The sequence below is a fragment of the Sorex fumeus genome, unplaced genomic scaffold, assembly GCF_029834395.1.
Source record: "Sorex fumeus unplaced genomic scaffold, SorFum_2.1 ptg000034l, whole genome shotgun sequence".
NCBI classification, from domain to species: domain Eukaryota; kingdom Metazoa; phylum Chordata; class Mammalia; order Eulipotyphla; family Soricidae; genus Sorex; species Sorex fumeus.
Window position 1 is genome coordinate 35,163,100 of NW_026606091.1, and position 21,732 is coordinate 35,184,831.

At 43.2% G+C, this 21,732-nt stretch overlaps 1 protein-coding gene across 1 annotated transcript in view; it reads left to right on the forward strand.

Moving 5' to 3' along the window:
* STX17 (syntaxin 17) overlaps positions 1-21,225 on the forward strand; it is a 52,333-nt gene extending 31,108 nt beyond the window's left edge. Inside the window, exons 4-8 of the mRNA XM_056117187.1 lie at positions 1,871-2,096; positions 10,369-10,484; positions 10,580-10,630; positions 18,044-18,130; positions 18,928-21,225. Of these exons, the coding sequence (XP_055973162.1) occupies positions 1,871-2,096; positions 10,369-10,484; positions 10,580-10,630; positions 18,044-18,130; positions 18,928-19,167 (720 nt within the window). The 3' untranslated portion in view covers positions 19,168-21,225. The remainder of the gene's footprint in view (positions 1-1,870; positions 2,097-10,368; positions 10,485-10,579; positions 10,631-18,043; positions 18,131-18,927) is intronic.
* The last annotated feature ends 507 nt before the right edge of the window (positions 21,226-21,732 follow it).

Sequence of the window (21,732 nt, forward strand, 5' to 3'; positions counted from 1 at the left end):
CAACTGTATGCATGGGTAAGAACTGCATCACAGAGAGGATTTGGGGGTCACACCAAGCATTGCCCACCTATGCCTGGATCTGCACTCAGGAATCACTCCTGGTGGCATGAGAGACCATATGTGGTGCTGGGCATCAAGCTAGTGTCAGTTACATGCAAGGCAAATGCTTTCAGCCTTGTCCTGTCTCTCCAGCTCTTCTCATAACTACTTGAACTACTTATTAGTTTCAGTATGCATTATTTTTTTTTAACTTGCTTGGGGGCTACTCCTGGCTCAGAGAACCATGTGGTACTGAGGATAGATCCCAGGCCTCCTGCCTACAAACCTCTATGCTATTGATTTATCTCTCCAACCCAGCATTATTTTGTTAAGTTCAGTTTAAAACTTTTCATTGTAATTTCTTCTTTTGCCTTGTGAATTATTTAGAAATACCCTTTATTTCCATATACACATTGTTTCTTTTTGTTTGGTTTTGATTGGGGGCCATACCTGGCAGTATTGGGAATGAGGGACAGAGTACTGCCTGTGTTGCTTAAGGTTCCATGTGGTGCTGGGTCACACCTCACCTCTCATGCAAAGCACACCCTCAGTCTCTGGCTCCCAAGTGTGCAATGTTTCTAGATGTATTTTTATTTTGGTTAGGGGGTTGGGGTGGGTGACATAGTGATTCTCAGGGGCGATTCCTGACTCTATGCTCAGGAGCAACTATATGTAGTGGAAGGGATCAAACCAGGGTCAGTCAAAGTGGCCACAAGTGCCTTACCTTACGTCTTGTTCTTTCTCCTGCATCTTTTCAGTTTAGTTTTGGTAATGATTTAATTTTATTATTTTTAGCTTATTTGCTCGGTAGTTTTTGGAGGTGGTCCCAGTGATCAAATCCACAGTATTACACATGTAAGACATGTGCTCTAACATTGAACTATATTTCTGGCCTCTTTTAAATGCTCAGAGTACATTGTCAGTTTGATCTCAGTAATTTTCCAAATTTGGTTCGAAACATTAAGACTTATTCTATAATCATTTTTTGGTAAATATTTTCTGTATTCAAAGTAGAGGATGTATATAATAAAGAAACTGGATTTGCTGTATTGCAAATCATAATGCCCAAAAGTAGAGAGAGAGTATGGGGAAATTGTCTGCCATGAAGGCAGGGGGAGGGTGGGAAAAGGGTATATACTGGGGAGATTGGTGGTGGGGAATGTGCACTGGTAGAGGGATGGGTGTTTGATCATTGTATAACTGTAACTCAAACATGAAAGCTTGTAACTGTATCTCACAGTGATTCAATAAAATAAAAAAAAATTAAGAAAGAAAAAGAAACTGGATTCGGGGACCAGAGAGATAATACAAGAGATAAGATATTTGCCTTGCATGTGGCCAAACCAGTTTCAGTTCCCAGCATTGCAGAAGAGCTGCCATGGGTCACTTCTGAGCAGAGCCAGAAATAGCTACTGAACACCACCAGGTGTGTCCCAAGCCTGCCCCGCCCCCAAAGAAAAACCAGAACTGGGTTTGGCCAGAAATATGGAAAACAGAAATCTATATTTATCTTCTATAAAGAAAATAGAAAGCTGTATGTATCTGTTATAATCATTTCTGATCATTATCATGATCACCAGTTACTTCTGAAAATAAGGATATTTATTTTAAGAAATTGTGGGGTTTTTTTGGGGGGGGTCACACCCGGCGATGCACAGTTATTACTCCTGGTTCATGCACTCAGGAATTACTCCTGGCGGTGCTCAGGGGACCATATGGGATGCTGGGAATCGAACCTAGGTCATCTGCATGCAAGGCAAATGCCCTACCCGCTGTGCTATTGCTCCAGCCCCAAGAAATTGTGGTTTTAATGACTTTTTTTTTAATAAAGCAACTTCGCTCCAATATCCGAGAAATGGAGAAGCTTTGCTTGAAAGTTCGAAAGGACGACTTAATACTTCTGAAGAGAATGATAGATCCTATTAAAGAAGATGCAGCAGCAGCAACTGCCGAATTTCTCCAGCTCCATCTGGAATCTGTAGAAGAACTTAAGAAACAGTTTAAGGATGAGGAAACATTATTTCAGCCTTCACTGACCAGATCCATGACTGTTGGTGGTAATGTATTGTAACTAGGTCTTATTCTTGATCCTGGCATTGTAATGAATGAAATCACAGTTCCTTGTATAAATATGACAGGCAACACATGCCACAAGATAGCACTGCCTATTCCACTGTGCTGACGTTTTAGGCTCTAACTATACCTGGAGATATGTACCCAAGAAATTTTACAAGATTAATATATATATATATGTATATATATATATATATATAGTGAGTCTATGTCATATAAAATAGAATTTCAGGGTTTCTGTGCCTTATTTACCAACTTGTCAAAAATCACTTAAAAATTCTTTCCTAAGGAGAATGTCATCCTGGTCATTCCCTTAACTCCATAGCAAGAGAAGCCTAGCAAAGCCTACATTTTTCCTTGTGTTTTTATGGTTTTTTGTTTGTTTTTGTTTTTTGGCCACACCCAGTGGTAGCACTGTAGCACTGTCTTCCCATTGTTCATCGATTTGCTCAAGCGGGCCCAGTTACATCTCCTTCAACTTGTTGATACTGTGTTTGGCGTATTGAATACATCATGGGTAGCTTGCCAGGCTTTGCTGTGCGGGCAAGATACTCTTGGTACCTTGCCGGGCTCTCTGAGAGGGGTGGAGGAATTGAACTTGGGTCAGCCAGGTTGGCCGTATGCAAGGCAAACACCCTACCCATTGTGCTATCGCTCCAGCCCCAACACCCAGTGGTACTAAGTGCTTACTCCTGGCTATGCACACAGAGTACAGTCCTGTCAGGCCATGGGGCCATATAGGGTGCTGGGGAATCAAACCTGATCAGCCACATGCAAGACAACTGCCCTACTTACTGTACTGGCATCCCTACCACAGGAATACATTTTTCTTAAGCACTCTGGTTTTACTGTGCTTGAGGGTGGGAAGGTTTTATTAAAAACAAAAAACAAACAAAAAAAACCCAAAAAAAACAGTCCTATGAAATTTGTCATTATGTAGCTTCTAAGGATTAACTTAATCTTGTTGATTTGTTGATTACATTTATGTAATATTTTTAATAAGGAATTGGAAAAAATAATTATTGGTTTAATGCATAGTAGTATTTCAAAGCAGCTGGTTGGTATTTATCTTCATCTTATAGGCATCGAGCCCTGCAACAGATATAGGTTTTCCTATTTGAGTTATGTAATAGAAATCTTAAATTCAGATTTTTTGACTACCAAAAGTAAAATATTTTCACCATTCTGGCTTAAAAATAAACAATTGCCGCCCTTGTCTTTCCTTTTGACTTGAGGGTTTCACTTTTATTTTTAATTTATGCTACCTTTTTACAATCCTTCTAAGCTGCCTTTAAGTCTGTATGGAAAAGGTGGGGTATAGATAAAGTTACAATATAATAGAACAGAATCTAAGGGTTGGCTTCTGTAACCACTTAGCCAATTTTTCTTATCAGGAGACTCTCGTACCTATCTCCAAAGCCAGATTATTTTTAACTTTTTCTTTTTAGTATTAATGATACAGTATAATTTATAGGATATTTAACATAATCTATTGGAGGAAGTATTTAGGCCACTCTCAGGAGCTCTGAGTAATCTTATTTCTGTTGTATTCCAAAGCCGTTCACAAAGAACATCATGTGTGGCATTAATAAATTTTTCATAAGCTTAAGTGAGTACCCATCATTTTAAAGATAATTTCATAATTTTTGATGTGCTAGAGCTACTTCATTCATTCTGTGTGTAATCAGTAGCCAAAGTATTTTGAGGAGAAGGAAATGTGAGTAAACTCTTCCTAGTTGAAGTGCATGAGGGAAGAATGCCTTTTGATCGGTAAGGGTTACTCTTTACATTGTTAGTTCGAATATGGCCATCACGCTGGTGAGACCGAATGATGTTGTTATTATGTAGTGCATACTGATTCTCTGTGAAGATGCTTAGAGAGACTGGATTTTCTAAACCCCTGTGATTAAGGGGCACATTGTCCACCCAGACTTCATGAACGTTGGCATGGCAGTAATAATCGTGGAGCTATGCTGGGTTTTTGAACATGGGTGGCTGGTTTCTCTATTTTGTTTTGAATTGCACAGTCTCAAGAATAGCTCTTGAACATTTTCTCACAATGCAATAGTGTTCTAATATTTGCATTTTATAATTGCCTTGTTGGTGTTTCCAGAACTGTTCAGGCTCAGCAAACTGGGATTTATTTATCATCAGAGGGATCAGAGGATTGCTAGAAGAAGGCAGTTTACCTATTTTCCTGGCAATTAGTTTTCTTGTAGGAAGCTGTTATTTAAAAAAAAAAGTTGGCAAATATGAGGATGCATATGTCAAAGGAAATAAAAAAGATTGGGACAGAGCCAGAGAATGAAGGAGAAGAAAATGTGAGTGAAATTATTTTCCTAATTCCCTTGAGTCAGAACTTCTCAATTCATGGGACACCAGATTAGCTTAAGATGTAACCAGTTACCCCTGGGGGTGGGGGAAGATCTACAGAATTAATTTTCAGAAAACTGGTGCTTGTTTGGTTGAATTCCACTTATAGAATTAGCTACTTCTGTTATTCCTAAATCAGTGTCTAGAATTTCAGATTCTCAGTGACCTGCTGGTCCGATTGTGCTTTGGCTTCGAACCCACTGCCAGTATAAAACATTTCAAATGAACTGTTTCGTCAAGGGCCTGGGTATTTTGCCAAGTGTGAGATTGCCTTGAGTTCAGAAATATTAGCCTAATTGTGAAGATGGGAAAGAGGCAGTGAAATGAAAAGAAAGCAGTCAATTTACTTAAGACTTTAATAGTGGCGTAGGAATGGGGTTTGCTCCATATGCGGTCTCTTCTAGCTATAGACTCTTCTGTCATTCTACGTATTTTTATCTGGTGTTCTCTGGTTCTTCCTTATTTTTACTTTAGATACTCATTATAGTAGTGACAGCCTATACGGGGGGAAAATGTGTTTTATTTGCATAGAAGTGCCTTAAAATACTTTTTCCTGCAAAAAATCCAATCTGATTCTAAATAAATTGGTTGGAAACATCAGCAGAGATTCAGGAGCGGCATCGCCACATTTCCATGAGTGAGAGCAAAATACAAAAATAGTTTTCCATTTACAGATAGAAATAACAAGTGGAATGGGACATTTTATGTTCTCCGGAGAATGAAAGAAGCTTATTAAGTTTAAGGAGGAAAGCTGTGATGATTTTGCGGTTTCTTTTGTCCCGATCCTGAGAGTTCCTCAAGCACATCTCCTCTGCCAATCTTGTTTGATCTGAGAAACTCCCTCTGTCTCACTTATGAGTCTGCTTTCATTTTTAGCGTATTATTTCCCACCAAGAGAAGTGATGAGCCTGCAGATTTGATATGTGTTTAGGAAGGTCTATGAAGCCCTACAGAGTGAACCAGTGCTGCGTCTTCAGCTTTGTGTTCCTTACACTCTATCCAGCACACATACTTCTCTGGTGCAACAGGGAACAGAATCTTTCTTACTACACTTTAAACAAATAGTCACTAGGGAAAAGAAGCCCTCTTTAAAATGCTGGAACTTCAGGTCAGCATATTGAATTTGATGAAACAGTCAATTATATCATAGGGATAAACATGTGCTGAACATTTTGTGAGACATGTTGATGGTTTTGTCTATTACTTAAAGATGTGTTTTCTGCTAGCTAGTTTTCATTTTTTGAAGTCCCCTATTGCAGATAAATTAAGCCATGGCTTAAAATCATTTTATTTGGGACAAATTTATGTAGATGGTTAGGAGATTAATTTCACTATGTTAATATGAAAAAAATCAATAAATTCTTTAGAATTAGTTTATAATGAAACTTTTCCTAATGTAGCAGAAATTTCTTACATAGTGTGTTATAATTTTTTGTAGAACCCTTGCCGTTTTTGAAATTTGGGGAGAGAGCAAAGAAATGAATATTTGGATGTCACTGTCTCTGTCCTCCCATTGTTCATCGATTTGCTCGAGTGGGCCCAATAATGTCTCCATTGTGACACTTGTTACTGTGTTTGGCATATCGAATATGTCACAGGTAGCTTGCCAGGTTTTGTCGTGTGGGCAAGATACTCTTCGAGAGAGGCGGAGGAATCGAACCTGGGTAGGCCAGGTCAGTAGCGTGCAAGGCAAATGCCCTACCCACTATGTTATTGCTCCAACCCATGTGGATGTATAGAGGGAAAAATTCTTACATTCATGCTTTTAAACTAATATCTCGCTTTAGCAGAACATATCTTGTTTTGAGTCTATAGCAAAGAATAAAGGGTCTGAAAACTAGACTTGGAAAAGCAGTGGTGAGTGATGTATATTCTTCACACGCTGCAATTATTTGCATGTAGATAGAGCTGAGATTATTATGTCTTAGAAAACAGTTTCAGTTTTTATTCTGTGTAAATGATAGAGTTCTTCAGCCTTCTCTACATCTGCAATTTGTTTCAGTGTTTAGCCTTATCATGTCTGAAGCAATTTATGAATAATGAGTCAATGGATGATAACCGAGGTAATGATTTTTTTAAAATAAAAGCTGTAAAAGACTATGAAATTAAAGGGTTTCTTTTCTTAATTGTTAGTCATGCTTTGAATTGATCAGGGATGTTCAGAGTTGTAAGTTTACAGCAGGATTTTCCATGGAATATAATAGATTCCTTTGTTCTAAGACTATTTGAACTAAGATGCATACGCAGTTTGGTTTCAAATGAGCAATGAATGACTTAAACATTTCTTATTTTTCACTAAGGGAAATCTTTCATGTTTGCTTAAAATGTCAAGTATTTCCCATCCCTTCATTTTTCAGATGAAGAACCTATGTATGCTAATTTTGGCTCATTTTGTAATAGTTCTGGCATGCTCCATTCAAATTCTCTTTAATAGTACAAAAAATGTGGACTAAAATATATCTTTAGGGACTAGCGAGATAGTACAGGGGTTAAGGTGCTTGCCTTACATGAATCTGACCCTGTTTCTCTCCTGACATACACATCATCTACTGAGTACAGGAGTGATGAGTACAAAGCCAGGAGTAGCCACTGAGCACTGTCGAGTGTGGTCCCACTACCAAAAACAAAAAAAAATCTTTAGAATAGGCATAGTGTTTATAAAATTCCTCTTTATATCTGGTCTGTTTATGGTAACACTTAACAAAATTATCGTTCACTCTTATTAAAGTTGTGGTTCATCTACAATAGGAATAGTCCATGGAACGAAAGTGTTCGAGTAATTTGAATTATTTATTTCGAGTGAAGTGAAAATGGAAGTGTCTTAGAACACTGGATAAATGATTCTTTTAAGCATTTGTAAAAAACAAGATTAAAATTTAAAAATACTGGATACAGGGCCAGACATAGTATAACAGGTAAGGCACTTGCCTTGCACACAGCCCATCCAGGTGTGAGCCCTGGCACCCCATATGATCCCCTGAGCCCACAGAGAGTGGTTCCTGAGTAAAGAGCCAGAAGTAGCTTTGAGCACAGCTGGGTATGTCCCCACCCCCCCCCAAAATTAGATACTTGCCATAAGTTTGTAATGTAAAACTTCCTCTGGAATGAGACTGGGGCACATGCTTTTCATGCAGAAGCCCCAGGTTTGGTCCCCAGCACTGCTGGACTACATAGACCCCTGAGCACTGATCCAGGAGTAGCCCCCAAGAAACACTTAGGATGGCTCAAAATAGACATAAAGCCATAGATCTGATGTTTTTACTCTTCATATTAAGAGAGGGAAGCATATTTAGATAAATTGAGATCGGACTTTTAATCAATACTATCAATTCTGATACATCTACAAAAGATATTGTTGTCAGCTATACACTTCCTAAACAATCCAGACAAGCTTATTTAGTAACAGTGGTAGGTTTTGAAGGTAAAATAGTAATGTACGGCCAGAGTGATAGCACAGCTGGTAGGGCGTTTGCCTTGCATGTGGCCAACCCGGGTTTGATCCCCGGTATCCCATATGGTCCCCCAAGAACCACCAGGAGTAATTCGAGCACAGCTGGGTGTGCCCCCCACCAAAAGGAGTAACCCCTGAGTATCTCTGGGTGTGACCCAAAATCAAAAAAAAAATGCAGGTTTTTATTTTTTTGTTTTTTTTTAATCAAGTACTTGTTTGCTAGTGGGAAAAGATGGAAAAAGTGGAAAGGTAAGATAACCTTAAGGTTATGGTGACTTATTTTAAGAGTAAATCACGAGTCCTGTGTCATTATGTTGTTTCCCTGTTTATAAGCCGTCAGTGCTCACCATTGTCTGCCAGATAAAGTTCAGAGTAAGTGGCTTGCACAATCTCCTCACACTTATGACTATGTCTTTTACTTCCAGCTTTGGCCAGACCACACTGCTGACCTTACCATAAGCTACATTACTTCTTCTTTCAGGGCCTTTTTTTCTTGATCCCTCAGTCTAGAGTTTACCTTTCTGTCTTTGCCCGGGAAGGGCACCTTCTCTGTGGAACCATCCATAAATGTACACCACACCACTCTAGCTCGGACACCCCTGTCATATTCCAAGGCTCTGTCCTGCCCTTTGCCAGGGTGCTCTGTTAATGGTTTTAGGATTGTCTTGCTTCTAGAGTGTAAGTTCCTGGAGAGCAGCTGCTTTGCCCTATATTTCTCTCCTTCATCTCGGGTGCCGCATCACGCAGTACTCAGTGGCTGTTTAGGAATGTTTACTGGAAGGTGTTTGAGCTTAAAGTAAAGGAGGCTGAAAGGAGTACTGACCTGCAGATAACCTCTTTTCCTTCCCATTGTCTCCATCCTGGAGCAGACCATCATCATTCAGTACTAGACAGACTGGAAGGGTTTACCAGTTGGCTTTTCAACTTTCAACTCCTCCCTCCATCTTCTCCTCACACTGCAGCTTTCGTTGCCCTAATTACGGCTGCCCTCAGCTTCCCAATCGTCTCCAACTCCTTTGAAGAGTTCTATATTAATCTTATGAGACAGACCAAGCTCTTAAACCCAGTACGGTGCTATGAATTGTGTCATCTCCGATGTCTAGCCTCGCCCATTATTTATTTATTTTTTGCTTTTTGGGTCACACCTGGCGATGCACAGGGGTTACTACTGTCTCTGCACTCAGGAGTTTCTCCTGGCGGTGCTCAGGGGACCATATGGGATGCTGGGAATCGAACCCGGGTCAGCCGCGTGCAAGGCAAACACCCTACCCGCTGTGCTGTCTCTCTAGCCCCATAGCCTTGCCCTTTAGTTTTCTCTTGTTGTAAGTCTTTGCTTTGGCTGTACTGAGCTTTGATCAGATTCCAGCCCTCTGTGCATATCATTTTCTCGACCTGAGCCCTCTGCCTCGCCCACCGTCCTTGCCCCTGTGGTCTTCATTAAATACTTCTCTGCCATACTCATGTAGCTTTTTATCCTTACCCACTGCATTGTTGTTGTTGTTTTTAATCAGAGAATATTGAACTTGCCTGTCTCTGTGCCACACTATATACTCAACTCCATTAATTATAGCTACAGTAACAATGGTAGCACTAGTGACCGTACATATATACATATACACACACATGTACATATATTCACACACAGGCACTTGACACGTAATGGGTACAGAACAAAGTAAGCCTCACCTGGCTTTTTTTTTCTTTTACGCAGTCAAAATATGAGTCAGAAAAACAGGGTTTTGAGATAGTATAGTGGGTAGGGCTCTTCCCTTGCATGTGGCTGATCCAGGTTCAACCCCTGGCACTTTATCTGGTCCCTCAAGCCTGCTAGGAGTGATCCCTGAGCAGAGCCCGGAGTAATCCTTGAGCACAGCCAAGTATGGCCAAAAAACGAAACATAACAAAATTAAAAAGTGAGTCTAATGAAAAGCACTACTAAATTACAAAAAAGTACATATAGCAAGAAATTAAAAAAAGTTGTCAGCACTAATAATGACTATGTTTCATTAATTAAATACCCTTCACTTTCTGGGGCTGGAACAATAGCACAAAGGGTAGGGAATTTGCCTTGCATGTGGCCGACCCGGGTTTGATTCCCAGCATCCCATATGGCCCCCAGAGCACCAGGAGTAATTCCTGAGCACAGAGCCAGGAGTAACCCCTGAGCATCACCAGCTGTCAAAAAGAAAAAAAAATCAGTTTCTGGCCAGAGAGAGAGTCGAGAAGGTGAGGCATTGCCTTGCATGTGGCTCGAGCGTGGTCCCCTAGCCTCTCCCCTGGGTACTCCTGAGGGATTCTGGGGATAAAACCCGGGTTGGCATGCACAAGTTAAATGTCCTACCCACTGTACTATCCATCCAGCCCCTGATGGAGTTCAGTCTTGCTATTGCCATTCTAACAGTGCAGCTAACTGTGGGTCTGTGTCCATCCAGGAAACTTTCCCGAGACCGAACCTGATGCCAACTCTCAGAGTCTGACTCAGATATATGCGTTGCCTGAAATTCCTCGAGATCAAAACGCTGCAGAATCCTGGGAAAACTTAGAAGCGGCAAGTTCAAAGCTCTTTTTTTTTTACCCCTTTTCAGTGACCAGGAGGTGTGAAAATAAATAACTTGCCATTTTGTCTCTTTTTCTTTTTTAAAGGACTTAATTGAACTTAGCCAACTGGTCACTGACTTCTCTCTCCTAGTGACTGTAAGTATGTAGCTCCTAAGAGATCAGATGTGTTGGGGTAACAGGGTGAAGACTTTTATCTATCACTAGGCTTGTGTTATTGTTTTGTTTTGTTGGGGGATGGGGGGCGGGGGGGGGGCAAACCTGTAAGTGCTGGGGAAGCTACTCCTGACTCTGGAGGTTGCTCCAAAGGGGCCAAGGAGTGAGGGGGTCTGTTTGGGGACAGCAGAACAGTAAGATGGCAAAGAGAAGGTTATGGCCTCCCAGGAGCAACCACTACTTCAACGTAACCAAAAAGCATAAGGTACCAGGGGTGAACGAAGGAAGGAGGGGGAGGGCCAGGCTGAGGACAGGGCACTGAATGCCAGGTGTTTTTTTTTTCTTTTGAGTTTACTCTGTAGCCATTAAGAAACCGACTCAGACTTTTGTGCAGGTTCCAGTAATAGGATTCAGTTTGTGCATCTGAAAGATCTCGTGAGGTGGGGGTCTCAGGAAAGGGGAAATAATAGGCCGGGCCGCATTAGGAGTTAACTGAAGAATTGAGCCAAGGGCGATGGCAATACAGGTGTAAAGACAAAGGATGGCTGAGAGGTAATTCCTTAGAAAGCAGAGGAGGATGGGAGAATCAGAGATAAAGATAGGGAACATATTTTGCTCAGTTGGGGAGCTGTGACACTCATTAATATATTAGCGGACAAAAAAAGGATTTGGTGTGAAAGAATAAAATTTTCTGTCATTTTTCTAAATTAAACCTTTACTTTCCCAAATGTGGGAAATGTGTGTGTGCGTGTGTGTGTGTGAATGCACGTATATATGTGTGTGTATGTGTGTGTGTGTGTGTGTGTGTGTGTGTGTGTGTGTACACACAGGTATGAACCTGTTTCTGCTTATATATCTAAGTTTTGTTCTTATTTTTTTGTTCACTTTTTAAAAATTTGTTTGCTCGTTTTTGGGGGCCACACCTGGCAGTGCTCGGAGACTACACTTTAACTCTGTGTTTTGGAGGTTTCCAGAAGTGCTGGGGAGACCACACAGTGCCAGGGATCAAACAGGGGTCTACCCAAATGCCTTAATACCGGTGCTAGCTCCCTCCTGCGCAAGTTCTTTGTTCTTGATCCACGTGTGTCTGGGGGGTTGTATATCTTTGAGTTATGGTTTCTCTAGCATGTAGCTTTAAATTTTAAGAAGTTTCCATGCCACAACAGTGCCAGAATTGGAGTCGGAAAGAACTTTAGAACAGTATCAAATTCTTCTATACTTGTCCCTGCTTTTCACAAAGATGGCCTTTTGCCCATTTTAGAATGCAGTGCCGGGATATGTTTCTTCAGCCACCGGGAGGCTCTCACTATTAGAAGTTCTTCCTTCTGGGAACTGAATGTAGCCGGCCTGTAGTAACTTCCTCCAAGCACCTTTGTCCTCTGTAGCCATCTGCTAGACAAGTCTGGTGATTTATTTAAAAAATTATTTATTTATTTATATATTTATTTTACCCTACCCCATCTCATTTCTGCTGTTAAAAATTCTTGATTCCATCTGGAATATAATTTACAGGCTTTGTAGTACTAGCTCCGTATACTCTGCTTATTTTCTTATTTGTCTTTTTTTTTTTTTAAATGAAGTGCCTGGGGGTTGGGGAGAAAAGTCATGGGGGTGGAGGGAATGTTTCACATGCCGGAGTCCCAGGTTTGATCCTGGTACCTTATGGTCCCCCAGCACAGCCAGGAGTGACCCCCAAGTACAACTCAGGAGTAGCCCCCGGGGTTCCACACAAAGATTTGTCAAGGCTTCTCATATGCACATTTTGATATGCGTTACACTCCATGTGGCCCAGAAGCTGGGGGTGGGGGTCGGTGGGGGGGGAACCTCCATGCCTAAAGTTAAGCACATTAAATTGCCTAAAACATTTTCCTTTTTGGTGCCTCTAAGTCAGAGGAAGCAAAATGTTTTAAGTAGCTGCATTAGGTTTGTATATCTATTCCTAATTGCATACAGAAAGGATGAACCAGCAGAACCCCACAATATTTGTTGTTTTCATAATCAAAGTTTCTTCCATTATTTTAGTCCTGATCTATGTATGATGTAATAGAATTTATAAAATCTGTGCACGTATGGTTCCACACATAGATTTGTCAAGACTTTTCATATGCACACTTACTCCATGTAAATTATATATCAATGGAATACTTTGGAATAACCACCATGGACACATCTCCTCTCATTCATACTTTTCCTTCCAGTGACGTAAGCACGTGAAAGGGGAGTTAAGGTCTGTGGCCATTTAGCAGTGGCATGCTGAGTGGGTTCTGTAAGTGGGCCTCGCCCCTTCTCTAAGCAGGATCCATGCGGGAAGACCTTGGCTGCAGCATTTGCCCTTACACAAATGTGCTCTTTATAGCGAATCTGTGCAGAGACATGAGACGGGATGCTTTCGGGCAAAAGCTCAAAGGAGAACCCAGGGGTGACCAAGTTCCCATGACCACATGGCCAGAGCCTCACAGAAGCTCCTTTTAGGCGCCGACTGACTCCGAAGCATAACCAGAGCGACCACATCCTCTCGTTGCCATCACATGGACGTGATCGCGTCTAGCCAGTGTGCCAGTGTAACCAGCTTTTACAAGGCTTTTTTTCTGTGCGCACAGCCCTGTGCTGACAGACTCCAAGCAGAGAGAATGTAGTGGAAGAGAAAACCAATAGCACCCCTCCTTCCCCTCCCAGGATAGCGGCCCAACGTGATGTGTTCAGTGCCACTAACTTGCGCCACTGAGAAATGTTGAGATTTGTCAGTTTTGTGTCATGTATATTTTTTACCACCGTGAAAACGAAAAGAACCTACAAAGCCACTGAAAGTCGACTGCGTCCCGTATAGATGTGGATAGATTAGCAGGACAGTAACTGTTTTCAGCAGGAGGAAAGAGCAAGTCCCTGGCTCTGTTTTTCTTCAGCTCTTCATGTGTCAGTGCCCATTTCTCTCCCTAGAATTGTAGGATCTACCTGATTTTGCATCCTGGGGAATTTAAAAGAACTCCGGGGTAGTCACTCAGCAGTGAGCCCCCCTTGCTCCTAGTCCTGTTTCACCTCTGTCTTCTGCCTCATTCATTCCCTTTGCCTTGTTTTGTTTTGTTTTGTTTTGTTTGGAGTTCATACCCGACTGTGTACAGGGCTTACTTCTGGCTCAGTACTTAGGGGTCACCCCTGGTGCTCCTGAGGGAGCATATGTACCTATGCCAAACCCCAGACAGCTGTGTGTAAGGCAAGCGCCTTAATGGATTGTCTCTCTGGCCCTCCTTTTGTTTGTTTTGTTTCTTGGGTCACATTCCGTGGTACTCAGAGGTTACTTCTGGCTCTGCACTCCTGGCAGTGCTCAGGGGACCATATGGGATGCTAGGAATTGCATTCAGGTCAGCCATAGGCAAGGCAAATGCCCTACCCGCTATATTATCACTCCCACCTCCACCCCTTTTTTATACTAGTTTAACTTGATGCATAAAAAGTGAGTTACAAAGAGTTAGCTCCAGTTCCTGCATTTTTGAATATGTGACCTTCACCATGTTCTTGGACAGCTGGAGCTTTGTAGAATGGATGTGTGCTATAAATGAGATCCTGTCCTTAGGATTTTCCACCCTCTTCCATTCTCTTGGCCCCAGATGCATTCCTGCTTTGTCCCCTCCTTATTTGATTCTCAATTTGCCTCCTTGTTCATTTTTTATTAATTTTATTGGATCATTGTGAATTATAGAGTTACAAAGTTATTCATTACTAAGTTTCAGGTTTACAGTGTTCTAGCACCTTCCCTCCACTTAGCTGCCTGCCTTTCATGCAACCAATCCCGGTTGGATCCTCAGCACCACATATAGTTCCCAGTACTACAGGAGTGATTTCTGAGCACTGTCCAGGTGTGGCCAAAAAACAAAAGTAAAAAAAAAATTTCACTTCTATTTAGAGAGAGAGAGCGAGAGAGAGAGAGCGAGAGAGAGAGAAAGAGAGAGAGGGAGAGAGAGAGAGAGAAATCAGAGGGACTGGAGAGATAATACAGGGGTTGAGGTGCTTTCTTTGCATGTGGTCAACCCCAGTTCAATCCCCAGTACTGCATGGGCCCCCATGCACCACCAGGAATGATTCCTGGTCACATTTGGGTGTGGTCTACATCCAGCCCACAATAACCGCCCCCCCCCAAAAAAAAAAAACAAGGTAACTCAGGAGACTTAAGTGTCCAACGTTTAGAAGAAAGAACATTAAAAACTATTTCCCTGAAGCCTCGAGTTCATGTCTGGGACACAGAAGTGACCGTGATCCTGGCAGCCTCCATCATCTTGATGTCATTATTTTGGGACTGAGAGAAAGGTGACTTGTTGGCTATTTTCCCTCTACTCTTCAACTGATCAAGTGAAGGAGGTTGATGATAGAGTTTTACACTGGTGATTTATCTACGCGCATAGACTTTCAGGCAAGAGCGGAACATGCTGGGTATGGCCCAGATAGAAACAGTGATCAGGTGTCAGATATTCAGACAAGTCTGATATTATTCGTGCTGGCAGTCAGGCTTCTATCTGAAAGCTACTCTGAAAGTAGTTTTGTTGCCCGGGATATGAGAGAGAGAGAGAGACAGAGACAGAGAGACAGAGAGACCTGCCAGAGAGAGAAGAGAGAGGAGAGAGAGAGACCTGCAAGGGAAAGAGAGGAGAGAGAGACCTGTCAGAGAGAGAGAAGAGAGAGGAAAGACATGTGCCAGAGAAAGAGAAGGGGAGCGAGGAAAGGAGAGGAGAGGAAAGTACCTGCCAGAGAGAGAGAGAAGAGAGAGGAAAAGCACGTGCCATAGAGGCAGGCAAGGAGTGGGGGGGTAATGGGAGGAAACCTGAGGACACTAGTGGTGGGAAATGTACACTGGTGGAGGGATGGGTGTTGGAATACCGTATGACTGAAATCCAGTCATGAACAGCTTTGTGATGGTCTGTCTCACAGTGAGTCAATAAAAACTTTAAGAAAAATTGATTGGACCCTCGGAGCATACCAGTGCTTCACTGCCCTAAAATTTTCAAGCGTCATAGGGAAATGTTTCACTGTATCACTATATTTTATTTTTTGTAGTGCTGGGCATTACACCCAGGTCTCATGTATGCAGGGTATGTGCTTTTCCACTGAATCACATCCCAGACCCTAATATATTATTATATTAGGAGTTAAGCTTTCCTGGGGAGATCAGGATGACTCTTTCTGCTTATTTTTCTCCTCCTTTGTACACCCTTCCAATTTCATCCTCACTTCAGCTCCATAAGGTAGAAGTTTCCTGGTCCTTCTCTGACAGGTGGGGACACTGACAAGCCAAGAGCCTTGACATCTTTGTCCAGAGGTTCCTGGTGTGCGTGCTGGGATCTGGACACAGGGCACCTGGTCAGAGGCTCCCTCGGTGCTGTACTCCCTTGGTGTGTACAGTGGGTCCTCATGGCTTTGTTTGTGTGAGCCATGTGGAACCCAGGGCCACACATGCAGGCGGGTTCTCTGCTGCATCCTGGCCCTGTACTAGTGGTTTGAAAGTGTTGGGAATCATAGACTGGCAGCAGAAGCATCACTTGGGAACTCTTTCAAAATGCACATCTCCGGGCCTACTGAGTTTGAAACTTCGGGTTGGATATTGAAGTCAGTGTTCTGGGAAATCATCCACGTGGTTCTGGGGGGCACATGCTAGTGAGAGAACTGCAATGTTTGCCTCTGTCAGAGGTGTTTGATGGAAACCTGAAAATCTTTTTCATGAGTTGTGGTAGAGAACTCCAAGTAGTGATGGAGAATGTAGCAATGAAGGGCAGCTATGGGTCTGACAGTCCAACGGTACACGCTTGAATCATGGGAAGGGAAGGGGTCCTTGGATGCTGGGTGGAAGTACTCTCTAGCATCAGCTGTAAAGTCTGGGCTTCCTGCTCCCAAGAGAAGAGAGGACTGGAATGAGAAGACTGTTCACTATATCCTGTTTGGTATCAAGAGGCCAGATTTTTTAATTTTGTTTGTTTGGTTTGGTTTTGGAGCTACACCCAGCAATGCTCAAGGCTGCTCCTGGCTATATGTTCAGGGCTCACTCCTGGTAGGTTTGAGGTACCATTTAGGATGCTGAGGATTGAACCCCAATTGGCTCTGTTTAAGGCAAGCGCCTTCCCTGCTGTAATATCACTCTGACCCCAACGGGTCAGTGATTTAAGGGTAATCAAATACGCTAGAATCAGAACTGATTAATTCACAGTCATTGTAGAAGTTGATGTTTAGCTGGTATCAAAGATAGATACTCTTCTTTCCTGTGGTGCATAAAGGAAATAAAATATAATCTGTCAGTCTATGTGATGGTGGCTACATGGGATCACACCTAACCATGCTATGCCCTTACAATGGGTGTAGCTTAGCATTGTAAGTAGCATCTGTCTAAAGAAAACATTTAAAACGACAAAGCCCAGTTATCCCATTAGTCACGATTTCTATTGTGTCCATACAGGTGTTACCCTTTTATAATGAGTGCCTTATGAATATATTTGATCTGAAATTTTTTAATGTGTCATGATTTTAAAGCATATTAAAATGTGCAGGTGTAAAATACAGGACACGCCTGCAGATCACAAGTGGAAAGCCTTCGTGGCTGATTAAACCATACAAATTTACTTGTTTGGAAAAGACAGGGCAACTTAATGATTAGGGAATGATTTGCGTCTTTATTCCTAAAGCATTGTAATTTATATTTATTAGATCAAGCACATTTTACTCCTAAGGCAAGTTTGCCTGTTTCATTTCCTCTCTGTTTTTTTTTTTTTTTTTGGCGTGGGAGAGTTACGGGCATACCCGGTGATCCCAAGGTCTGCTCCTAGCTTAGTGCATAGAGGGTCTCTCCCAGCAAGGCTCCAGGGATCATGCAGTTCCAGGGCTCAAACTTGGGGGCTTTGTCGTGAGAAGAATGTACTCCTCCTATTGAGCTATCCTCCTGGCCCCATAGTTGCCTGTTTTAAACCTGGATATTCAGAGAGAACTTAGGAACGCTGCTTTTGTGGCTTTGTGGCTGGTTTTATATTTATTGGATCAAGCTTTTTATTTTCTCCCCCACCAACCCCAACTTAACAATGCTTGCTTGAATTCCCCCCCCCCTCCTGTAAAGTAGATTCATTTGGAGAATACTGTGTTTTTTTGCGTGTTTGAATGAATCTGGGTCTGAGATGCTTTTTTTTTTTTTTTTTTTTGCGATGAAGGTGCTACCCGTTTATTACCTAATCATTAAGTTGCCCTCTCTTTTTCAAACAAGTGAATTTGTAGTTTCGATGTGGTTTATCAGATGCTATTAATGAACCACTGTTAGGGCTGCAAGGCCGTGGCACACGGGCCCCGATTACAGGAATTAAAATCATGTGTATTGGCTGCCCGCTGCTCCTCAGCACGACCGCTCCCTCATAATTCCTTTGCATCTAGTCGCAGCAGGAGAAGATTGACAGCATCGAAGACCATGTCAGCAGCGCCGCTGTGAATGTTGAAGAGGGAACCAAAAACTTGGGGAAGGTAAGATTCTGCTCCTGCCGACAAATCAATGGTACTCCGGTTCCTAGGAATCTCTCATATTAACTCAATTGATCTGCTCCCTTTAATGTTGGGGGGAACCAGCAATTAGGGAACTAAGGAAGAAATGACACATAGGTAGTGTAGGAAATCAATGAGCGTTGTAACAGTCTACTCTTAAGATTCATTTTGACCAGAAGGGACTTTTCTTTTTTTTTTTTCCAGAAACCAGTGCTCCACTGTAAGTAAGGCTTTGTGTGTTTCTAGAAACTGCTGGCTGAGGTTGGGAGAAAGTAGAAAGAAAGGCTTGGCGAGAATCCAGAGGGGGCAAAGGTTAAGAACAAGACAGCATGGCTGGGGTGGGATGGTCTGTTTTCCATAGCATCTTGCTTTTAACCCCAGGTATGTAGCACAGAGTAGCCTCTGTGCAGCCTTAAGAGCCCAGGCTGTCTGTGGCAGCTGGAGCTGGGGCGGTTGAAATCAGCCAGCTAGATAGTGGATTGATTGTTTTACAAGCAAAATCAATTTGTAACAATCCGCCCTTTGTAGCTCTTTCCTCTAAGTTTGGAGATGAGGAGGATTTGTAGTACCTGTGGAATACTTTTCTTCCCTCTCGCCTCCCACCCGCCTCCTCTGCAACCCCCCAGCTACGACCTCTGAGGTTAATTCTGTACCAAGAGTTAAAGAGGCATTGCCAGGAGTAATGAGAGGAAAATGCACATCACCACAGGCAGATATTCTCAACTCAATTTCTAAATTGAATTTTTTTCTTTTTTCTTTTCTTTTTTTTTTTTTTACAGGCTGCAAAATACAAGCTGGCGGCTCTGCCTGTGGCAGGTGCACTCATCGGCGGGGTGGTGGGGGGTCCCATTGGCCTCCTCGCAGGCTTCAAAGTGGCAGGAATTGCAGCTGCACTTGGTGGTGGGGTGTTGGGCTTCACAGGTGGAAAATTGATACAAAGAAAGAAACAGAAAATGATAGAGAAGCTTGCTTCCAGCTGTCCAGATCTTCCCAGCCAAGCTGACAAGAAATGCAGTTAGAGACCAAACTTTGCGTTCTTGACTGCCAGCTCGCTCTCTCCTAATGAGGACGTTTGTGGCTGCTGGACATTCAGCCGGCCCCTGGACCTTGAGTCTCTCGAGGGAGCGGCCGGAGCCACCCAAGTGCCATGGGTCTGTGGCAAGTGGAGGTGGTTGGTGGTTTGCTGGACTGTGGCTGCAGAGGTGCTGGAGCTGGAGAAGCCAGGGCTGGGGGGCTGGGGGACAGGGGACAGGCAGCTAGCACCAGCTAAAGCAAGCTCCAAGACCTCCAGGCACCAGATTTTCTCTTGGACACGTGAACCTGGAACCCGGAACTTTGTATAGGGCTTGAACTGTAGACATTTGGACTTGGAGACCCAAAGGAGCAGTGCAGGGGTCAGAGAGTGAGTCAGGAGCACGCGAGGGCTGCCAGGAAGCCCAGAGTGAAGTCGGTGTGGTGACCCGGACTGCAGCTTCCTCTGATTGTCTTTTCTGGCGAAGGAAGCACATCGCATCAGGGAAGCGAAGGAGCTCCCGCCCGGATTGCTGCACCTGTGGCACCGGCCACTTCTTCTGCCTTTCCTTAAATAAAAAAACAACCAAGAAAAAAAATCTCCAGTGTTAGAAGACTGAGCGAGCCATCGTGGTGTTTGCTGACTTACGAGCAAGTCTGCTAAAACACCTTCAAGATCCAGTGCTCTTTGCTTTTGAAAATGTCTTTGGTGTTTTTGAGAGGGCAGGGAGGGGGGTGAATTCTAAGCCATGTGTGATGAGGACTTTTCTCATCATCTTCTTTTTTTTTTACTCTTGTTCCGATCTCTGTTCAACTTTTTTTGTAACCTCTAGGTTAGAGGAGGGAGGCGGGGAGGAAGGCAGGAATCTCCAATCTCCAAATATTGCCAACGTTGTTACTTTGAGCTATTTTTTTTTTAAGTAGGGGGGAAATGAAAAAGTCTTTTCTTGGGGGCATTTTCCAATTTCAGGGGCCGATACACCTACCACAGGGGGGAACGTCGACCCTTGAGTCTGTGGGAGTAAAGCAGTATTTCTCTACCTCAGTGTGTTTGTCCCGTTTGCTCTCAGGGCTTGCTCTTCCCGCGTCCCTCCACAGTCTCCCTGGCTGCCTAAGAAGGACACCCCCTCCACCTTCTCGCCCACTCAGCGGGGCTGGGAACAAGGCCCAGGCCAGACTCCCACCCGATGGCGGGGCTGCGGTGCTAAGCCCACTTGACGTGACTTGCAGGCGGCAGGAAGCTCTGGAAGGCAGGCAGTTTTAAGTCCACAGTAACGGACATCCTCCACTGGTACCCCCAGCTCACCTGAAATAGGACGGAGACCCCTTTTGGCCTTTCCCTTGACGCCTCTCTGAGGACCCTGGGATGGGCACCGCCTCACAGAAGCCGAAAGCGCACCCAGCTCAGGAGCCAGTGTGGAGGGGTCTGGGCCACCGGTCAGCTGATCTGTGCCCCTGAGCCACTGACTGCAGTCCCTGTCCTGCTCCCCTTCCCCGGGCCTGGTCTTCAGTGCTGCCTTAGCCCCATCCTGCCAGGCCAGAGCCAGCTGTGTTCTGCAGCCGAGGCTGGCGGCAGCTCACATGTCATCCTGAGTTTTCTCATATTGCTAGAGCAGTCTTCGTATAAAGACAAGTTACAGCCCTTTAAAAAAAAATGGTTCATAGGGGCAGAAGCGATAGTAGGGCAGTGGTTAGGACACTTGCCTTGCATGTGGCCAACCTGGGTTCAATCCCCAGCATTCCACATGGTCTTCCGAGCACCGCCAGGAGTGAGGGCCAGAGTAGAGAGCCAAGAGTAACCTCTGAGTATCAACGGGTGTGACCCAAAAAGCCCCCTCTACCCCCCAAAAAGTTTCATAATACAGAATTATTTAGAAATTGTATTTTTCTGTAATAGATTTTAATAGTCTGTATTGGCAGAAGGTTTTAGAACTGTTTACTCAGCTATCAGTAATATGTGAATAAATGAACCTATATAGAAATATAAAGCAGTCACTCTGACACAAGGTAATCTTACAATTAAATGCCCTAAAGTATCAGATGACGTTTATCTTCTTTGAGTCATGTCTTTTATTTACACAGTATTTTTAAGTTAGAAGGGAAGACTTAAGTTCTTAAAACTTGTAAGGGTTTCTTTTGGTTTAGGGGACATACCCAATGATGGTCAGGGGCTACTGCCAGCCCCGTGCTTTGGGGGTCACTCTAGCAGTGCTTGGGGAACCATGCAGTGCTAGATATCAAACTTGGGCCTCCTGTGTGCTGAGCATGCCCTCAGCTCATTCATTCTGGTTAGTGGCAGAACTTCTAAAGACATATCGGCCCTAATAATCGGAGACTTCTCCATGGATTGGAGAATTTGAAGTGTTTTGATTGTATCCATTGCTTTAAAAAAAATTGCATTATGCACAGTGGATCAATAATCTGGCCATTATGTGAATGCTCTCTGGTGCGTCTTTTTGTTTTAAAATATGTTGATTGCAATCCACTGACTGCTTTCCTAATATTCAGACTATAAGAAAACACTCTTGGGGAAGATCCGGTATTTCCTGAGTAGTGTGTTTGCTGTGACCTCT